This window comes from Diadema antillarum, unplaced genomic scaffold, assembly GCF_040938485.1.
Source record: "Diadema antillarum isolate AM-2024a unplaced genomic scaffold, OU_Dant_1.0 seq00001196_RagTag, whole genome shotgun sequence".
NCBI lineage: Eukaryota > Metazoa > Echinodermata > Echinoidea > Diadematoida > Diadematidae > Diadema > Diadema antillarum.
The window spans coordinates 273,531-282,084 of record NW_027271991.1 but is presented as its reverse complement, the minus strand read 5'-3'; the positions used below and the strand labels follow the sequence as shown (position 1 = coordinate 282,084).

At 36.9% G+C, this 8,554-nt stretch overlaps 1 protein-coding gene across 1 annotated transcript; it reads left to right on the top strand.

Annotated features, from left to right (window-relative positions):
* Positions 1-2,913: 2,913 nt before the first annotated feature.
* On the top strand, positions 2,914-4,313 carry LOC139744610 (uncharacterized). Its single transcript, XM_071655040.1, has 2 exons — positions 2,914-3,005; positions 3,419-4,313. The coding sequence occupies exons 1-2, from the start codon at positions 2,923-2,925 to the stop codon at positions 4,164-4,166; spliced, it is 831 nt and encodes a 276-aa protein (XP_071511141.1). The 5' UTR covers positions 2,914-2,922; the 3' UTR covers positions 4,167-4,313.
* The last annotated feature ends 4,241 nt before the right edge of the window (positions 4,314-8,554 follow it).

Below are 8,554 nucleotides of genomic sequence, written 5' to 3'. Positions count from 1 at the left end.
GCACCAGCTCGTAGGCTCAGGCCGCACAATGGGCATTCACCTTATCAGAGTTAACGTGCTTATCGCCATATTCATATGCTGTCACTGTCTTTTCCAATATCGAATAAAAACAAAAACACTCGGAAAGCGCAGACCTCAACCAAGCAGCTCATTTCCACCAGTATCGTGATTTTCCACCCTATATTATTACATTCCCACTGCGTAATAAAATCTAATTTATGGTCAATTTATCATCATAATAAAGTGTACAAAAGAGTGATAACAATGCTTTGTAAAATCTGAATATCTTATTGTGGACTTATACTGGTATACTGATATTTACCGTATTTCCAATGATGAGGAATTGTTTTAAAAATCCTGAATCCAGACTGTATCATTACCAAAATCTAATCATCTGTTTTTTGTGTCATTATGAACTTTTCCTGAATAATTAATCCAAATGTGCACACAATTTTTTAGTGCATTGCAAACCGGCAGACAAATTAATCAGCGTAGGCAAAAAAAAAAAATATAACAATCCTTTTGCCTGAGGTAAAGAATTCTAGAACAATTATAACGATGCATTTCGAACTTTTTGATGGCAGGTATCTTTCACGTCACACATAAATGACATTGATATTGGACTCGATGACATCAAACTATACATCATATTGGACAGCAATAAAGGTAAGGGAGATCTACTTAATAAGACATGCCGCAGGCCTAACTAATTCAAAATACATGCCACGAATTGTAACATCTGCATCCAAAAATATCCATCGATCTCTACAATTTTTGGAAAAAAAAAATCCTCTGTAAAACTCTAAGAATATGGTCTCTTAGATACATAATCCAAATTGTCTTAATATCAAATTTTGGCCGTTTTCTTATTCGTTATATATTTTGTGTGCATGGCTAGTGGTACAGGTGTCACACAGAATATTACGATAATCAGTGTATGGAATAGGAAAACAGTAAACACACACACACACACACGCGTGTGTGTGTGTACATAATATATATATATATGATATATGCACAGAAAGAGGCAGAAAGAAAGAACGTAAGAAAAGGAGGTAGAAAAAGATAGATACAATACAGGGAATAATTTTCGTGGTATCGCACACCAGTTTGTATTTTGGAAATGACAGCAATATGAGATTTTTTTTCTGTGGCAATTTCTTAACATGAGATTACCAACAAATTACGATTTTGTTCAAAACATTTGTCCATCGAATATATTGCTATGCAATTTATATAAAAAACAAAACAGAAGCCATTCCTTGGATTTGTGGATAGAGAGAACGAGTTAACAGGAGAGACACAGAGGGAATGTTTGTGTGAATGTGTGTGTGTGTGTGTGTGTGTGTCTTTTTGTGTGTGTAATTCGAAGTGCTCGTCACGACTTAATTCGAGTAATTCATGAATTATTTTGAAGTACAGCTGTCGTGAGAAGATGAAAGAATTATGCACAATCGATTCCAACATGCAGGATAAAGGCTGTGTACAAAACCCTCAAGCAAACCATAAAGAAAACAGTTAATTTCCTCATTGCTTAAAGGTCCTACAATTTATATTTACCTTTGGAAAGAGTGATCTAAGAAAAATTCAAGATATGAAACGTGTAGGTCTGTTGTACCACAAAACATCCTATCATATACAATTTTCGCGATAAAGCCTAAAATATATGGAGATATCTGTATATAAATTTCTCAATAGACCGTAACTGTAGACGGTTTAGTCTGGAAACATTCTTATTATAAACATAATATTGTTCACATTTTGTATATTTAACAATACTTAACATCGATTATACTGATTCAATTTTTTACATTGGTTGTTTCTATCCCTAACTCACATTTTATAACTATTTTGAAGCACTAATGCTGTGTTTTTGATTCATCTGCAAATGGTAAATTATACCTTGAAGTTGCTTGTCTTTTTTCTTTTTGGTTCCTTTGTTTCCAACACTATACTGAACAAATGCAGACGACACGACCACGCCCTCGATCATGTCAACTGTCAGTAGCCCCGTCCTCACCAATGGCAGTGCCCCCTTGATCATACTGCCGAGTTCCCCGGATCCCCCCACTACAATGTTGGCACCTGTTCCCTCTACCACCGAGTCACCAATGGATAGTCAAGTTGGAACCACATCATCACCTGTGTCTTCGCCGAGTCCCCTTAGAGGTAATGAAAAAAGGAAGAAAATGAAAACTTCGGGGATATTTGAATGATGAAATGTTGCAAACAAAATCGATTGGGTCATTGACATATTGGGACCACCACCACCACTACGCTGACTTTTGGATTATTATTCTTGTTTTTGTTTTTTGTTTTTGTCTGTATGTATGTTTCAGCAAAGATATGATGCATTTTCTATCTACTAGTACCATAAGCATTATTTCATCACATGTGATTTAACCTGTTCTCAACGAAACTCACGAATTATCGCCGCCTTTCTATACGAATCATTAGATTCCAGTAATACTTTATCTGGAAATTTCCCTCTTGATCAAGCTTGTTTTTACGACAGTGGTAATAATCAGAACGTTCACGCTTTCTTTAGAATCGGAAACGTTAAAGTATTACATGCTGTTGCTTTCACATGTGCAAATCAGATAACGTGAAGATGTAATTACTTCCTTTCATACATTGGTTTTGTACACAGGTATGTATATATTTGAAAAATGTAATAACTGAGTAAGAAAATGATGAATAACCGATTTTGTGTCTCTGTATTCAGCAATAGTCCACCCTACAAACCCCTATAGACACAAATCTCTGCAGATTATCAACACTTCAGATTATTTCCACGAATACAATATTTCTTCTCGTTAAAATTTGCATAAAAAAGAAATCAGTAAAGATTGATTCATTACACTGCGAGTTCCATAGTCTAATGTCATGAATATTATGATGTATCTCCTGACAGGGTCGGATATGGCTCTTACCATTTCGCTGTCGGTGGTGGCGGTATTTGTTCTTGCCGCTGTGGTAGTGTTGATTTACTTCATCTATAAGAGGTAACTACGTGTGTTGCCAGCTTTCCCGATGTAATTGTGTGACTGGTAACTATTAAAGATGCTCAACTATAGCTATTTGAATGTCATTGTTTCAGCATGTCCTTGAGTAGTTAGTGCTGGAATATTCATTGAGTATAAAAAGTGCATCAATCCTGAGCACCACTGTTTGCTTAATAATAATATCAGCCTCAAAGTCAAGTACGGGATGATTACACAGATTTCTGTGTGTTTAAGTTTCATCATGTTTTTCTATTTTACTTGGCAAATTTTGTGATGAAATCTCATTCGTGAAGTGGACAGCAATGACACTCCAAAGCACCCACATGACATTAATATGGAAAGCATTTCACGTGTCCCTTTTTTGTACAATGAATGCTATAACAGTATGGCTTCCTTACAATGTTGTTACACAGACGTTACGTACCTGAGAAGCCTGTGCCAAAAGACATGGGCAGTTCGTACCACAATAAAGTCTATAACTCCGGGGATGACTCAGTCGGGAATGACACAGACAACGGGACAAGCACACTAGATGACAGCACTTGGCGGTCGCTAGCTTCAGTCAAGGATAGCACGGGAATGAATGGAACAAGAGGGGAATCTATGAGACCAAATAATGCCCCGTCGTCGGCCAGCAACACAATGGTTGGAGATCCGGCAAGAGGTGATACGGAGGAATCGAGTTACTATTTCAAGCTCAACCCGGGGCGCGCCTCGATGCTGGCGGACGCTTACGAAGAGCTCCAAATCGGCACGAAGAACAATGCTTCTCCGGTGCGCGCCAAGGAGTCAAATGCATTTTACGCCGTTTCCGAAGCAATCGGAGGCCCGTCTTCCGACGGCATCGGAGCGGAGGTCAATGGCTACGAGCCAGTCGTTGTGAAGGACGACGAAACGGGAGGGTACCAGGTCGTTGACGAGAGTGCTGACAGCTTAGGGACAGACGCAGATGTTGCTTCTAGCGACTTCCGAAAGGATTACGAGCTGGTCAGCGTTCCAAACCAACGTCCAGTCCCGGCTGCACGACCAGTGCCTGCAGCTCGCAAGAACATTTCGCCAAAACCGCAGCCGAGAATTGTAGAAAATGTCTTGTACAAGCCAATGAACAACGAAGTTTCGGTCAAGAACGTGTTGTACAACCCACTCGAAGAGGGAAAGTGACGTCCTATGTTGTTCGTGAGGCAATGTTGTTAGAGCGCCACCAGTGTTCAAATTACAGGTCTGTTACCGGTCTATTGTGAACCGGCTTATACGAGCATGTAAGAAAATTAAAGAAATCATTCAGTGATTGTAGTAATATTGATCAGATTGGCACAAGTCAGCTTTATAAAATTAAGATCACATCTTTATCAAAACCAACATTTACTATTTGCCTAATTGCCACTTGTTTAATTACAAACCTTAACCGGCGTGAAAACAAAAAGACTTGAAGCAATTCTGTAAATTGCATTATCATGCTCTAAATGCTTGATTAATGCATATTTTTATACCGATTTCGGTACTCAATTTAGTAGTTGTTGTCGCTTTTCACAACGATGCAAATCGAATCTGCTCTTCCTACCCAGTCACGTAAAAAAGGAAGCTACTGGTATGGAAACAGAACAAAATGTATATATTTATAAACGTTGGCACTATTGTTATATAAATTTTTCGGGGTTGTGGTAAACTGCCTTCTTGGGAAGGAGCAAAACATGTACAGCAAACATTGGTACGGCATTATGTACTGTTGTAATTCTTTATTTCGTAAAGTATTGACAAGCTTGGCGTGAAAAAGACAACAACAAAAAAAAACGAAGAAAGCAATGCGCCTCCTACGTCGGTGTATATGAATTATATTTTAAAAAAAAATCTCTCCTACGATTCGGTGGTATAAACATAATAAAATGGACACTTTCGATGAGGTATTCTCGCTTCTCTTTGGACATTAAAGAAGGTTTTCGAAAAGCAGAATATACTAATTGTAAGCGTTGTAGGTAATATTAGCAACACTGCCTTTCTATCTATAGTTTGCCGCATAATAATCATGACTGCCAAAGTCATTGACTTGTACTATTGTTGGCGATTTGCTGCATTTTACTGAATTAAAAAGTCTTAACAATAACAACCAGGATCAGATGCAATAATATAGCCGTGAACGAAGTTGATATTATGAAAATATACGGAGGAGAGAATGAGACGGAGAAGACAGAGAAAGAGACAGAAAACGAGAAAGAAGGAGAGAGAGAGAGCTTGAGGACATTGTATAAAAAAAGTTAAACACTAAGAGAACACAAGAAAGACAATAGAAGGAGTAAAGGAGAAGGAAATGTCAGAGATTTAGAGAAGAAGAAGAGAAGAGAGAGAGAAAAAAAGGGACGGGAATACAGACATTCACAAACACACACACACACACACACACATACATACATACACACTCGGAAACGAGGGAGAGCAAAGACGAGCGGAAAGAGAGAGTCGGAAAGGAATAGATAAGAGAGAAAAGGAGAAGACGAGATAAACGTTTAGAGGGAATAGAGACCAATAGAGAATGAAAGAGGAAAATATGAAATCAAAGATTAGACTAAAAACTGGATGGTGATGGAAATCACGCACCTAGTGCACATAAAATATTAACCAAAATTCATCTGAGCATTAAATAGCAACTCCGTATTTAACATTTTCCATTCAGTATTTCCCCCATCAAAGTTTTGTATTTTCTTGCCTTTATGTATAATGTATTTTCTTGCCATTGAAATTCCACTCACAAGATCTGAAAATTTATGTGCAGTGCATTTTCCTAACTAGACAACAGCAGCAACAACAACAAAAACTGCACACAATTTAAAAGGTTCTTGTCTTTACATCAGTCCATCACATACCACCAATATTGCGGAGGTTAACTAATGTAACAAATAATTTTAACTGAAACGCACACTTGTTTTGTTTGTGTCTTTTTTTTTGTAAGTGAAGGTGAATGAACGACCATAGACCTTGTTGACAGCAGCCTATTTGATATGATGAATTTGGTTTGATTGTTTGTTCATTTCGTTTGTGTATATGACTCTTTAATGCTTCCTGATTCCAGCATAAGAATTCTATTTCATTTTGATTTCAAGGAATTCATTATAGTTCTCTCACCGTTTGCCCACGGTGAACTTTTGTCTCATTGTCTTTTGTTTTTTCAAGAGTTTAATTCAAGTTGACCTGTAGCGCCAAAGGGCATTACACTTTTTAAATCGAAATACGAGACGGAACAGTCACAACAACAAGAACAACAACGTTATATACCCGTTTTAATCTGTTGTAACCTGACTTGAGCAACCCGGAAAGCGCGGTACATTCTTGGGTTGTGTTCTTGTCACATGAAGCGCATCAAACAAACAAACAAACAAACAGGACGATGTTCTGCTTTTGAGTTCGTTGGTATAGGCTGGCCTTGAAATCCACGCTTGTAAACATACTGTAAGCGATGAGTCATAATAGGACATCCTAGACAATAATTACTGTTTATTACAATCGGGTTACCACGAATCGCAATATATATATCTTTCATTGAAATACCCATCTCTTTTCTCCCTCTCTCTCTCTCTCTCTCTTTCTCTTCTCTTCTCTCATTCTCTCTCTCTCATTTTCTCCCTGTGGTACTCCAAAATGAATAATGGATGGTAGCTAATTTCCTGTGTTGTAGACTGCGGAAATCGGCAACATAAAAGCAGCATAATACCGCATACAGCATAATTTATGAACGCGATTTGCAGTCAAACATGGTAAAGACGTCGACAGACTAATGGTAATATTATGTCCGTTTGTTACAAGAAAAAGATAATACATACATATATAAGCGAGCGCATGTAGAAACGATAACGTGCAGAATATCTCCATTGTTTTGTTGTTGTCTTAATGTTATACCGATACTTTACCAACGAGGACACCAATAACGGAAATCAAGAAGCGTATTCATAGTTGGACATGCATAAAACAGATGAGAACAACGAGCAGGAGGAGGAGGAGGAGGAGGACGATGGGAAATACGATAAAAATTTAAAAATGCATGATGAGAAGAGATTAACAAGAATGATGAATGAAAATGAAATAACCAAAGATGGCGAAGAAATCAGGCTAAGAGAGAGAGAGAAAAAAAAACAAGAAAAATGAAGAGATATGAACGAATATCTAATGGGAAAAATTGGCAAGAACCATGATTGTTTTTAGTATTCACCTTGTCCTGATCAGGATGTGGGACGATGCGCTCAACAAAATCAAAAACGGATGACACACGTAAAATCACATCATACTGAAATCCAAATAATAGATTAGGCCAGATTATAGCGCATTGAGTTTTAGATTTTATGCGCTTATTTCAAAAATGCTATAGTGTTATGTTTTGAACGAGCATATACCCATTGTTTGACTGTGAAGGCACAAGTCATGTCATGAGCATCTGTCGCTTTTTCACTTAACCATACCTTCGATAGGTCAGACATTATTAGTTGACGTTCTTATTCATCTTTTTTTTTTCATTTATTTTTTATTTATTTATTTAGTTATTTATTTATTATGATTTTATTTTATCTTATTTTTATTTATTTATTTCATTTTACTTTATTTATTTTTATTTTTATTTATTATTATTATTTTTTTTGGGGGGGGGGTAATTAAAATAATGTATTCAGTAGTCTGCGGTGAAGCACACATAATCATCATTTCATGTGATTATTGTGACGGCCCCTGCAACGTGGAATTTGTCATGGAAGAGAAAAATGTAGCCATCTAATGTATTTTGTATGGTAACAATGCACTGAATTTGTTTGTAAAATTTGACATTTCGTAGCAAATTCTTTTTTATCAAAATCTCTATGATTTGCTGCAGTTTTTGCGTGTACCTTTTATTAATGAAAGAAGTTGCAGGATTACATTGTGAGTACAACTGACACAAAAAAGGCCATACACACATTTTGTATTATATGAATAGGTATACACGTATTCATATTTTGTACTGTGTATATGTACAACGGTATATGTATACATAGGTAGTGGTAAACTGACTCTCGATAGATAAAGACGAATAGATCGATTGATAGATATCGTGTTAATGATTTTAAAGACAGTGTTTAAAAGGATTATAATGAAATTTTAGTATCACTTTTTTCTTGAAATAGATGAAAATATCATTTTTAAGGAAAAACCAACAACCCAGGGACCCGACGAAAAGAAGATGTTCTGACAATACGCAATGATGTTCATTGCATTTAAAGAGAATGCAAGCAGATATATTCTTATGTGAGCAAAAAAAAAATGAAAATAATTGGCATCAAGTCAGACAAAACTTCGAAGGAAAATAGGTTCCTTTCTAGCAAAATCCAGTATTGAATCAAACAAGTGGCTATAATACACGCATGCGCACTCGTACCGCTTATTTCGCATTTCCAGCAGGCACAGATACATTATCATGGCTTGCACAGGCGGCCTGCATAAAATATGACCTTGTTGTTATTGTTATTGTAGCTGCATAATCTCGGCGCCGCTTTTGCAATCAGAAGAGACCGTCATTATATCCCGATGATGCCGCC

Bases quoted from the DNA above. Each gene is read 5' to 3' on its own strand.
- LOC139744610 (XM_071655040.1), top strand. From the start codon at position 2,923: ATGGCTCTTACCATTTCGCTGTCGGTGGTGGCGGTATTTGTTCTTGCC. The intron at 3,006-3,418 runs GTAACTACGTGT...GTTGTTACACAG, and splicing joins ATTTACTTCATCTATAAGAG to ACGTTACGTACCTGAGAAGC.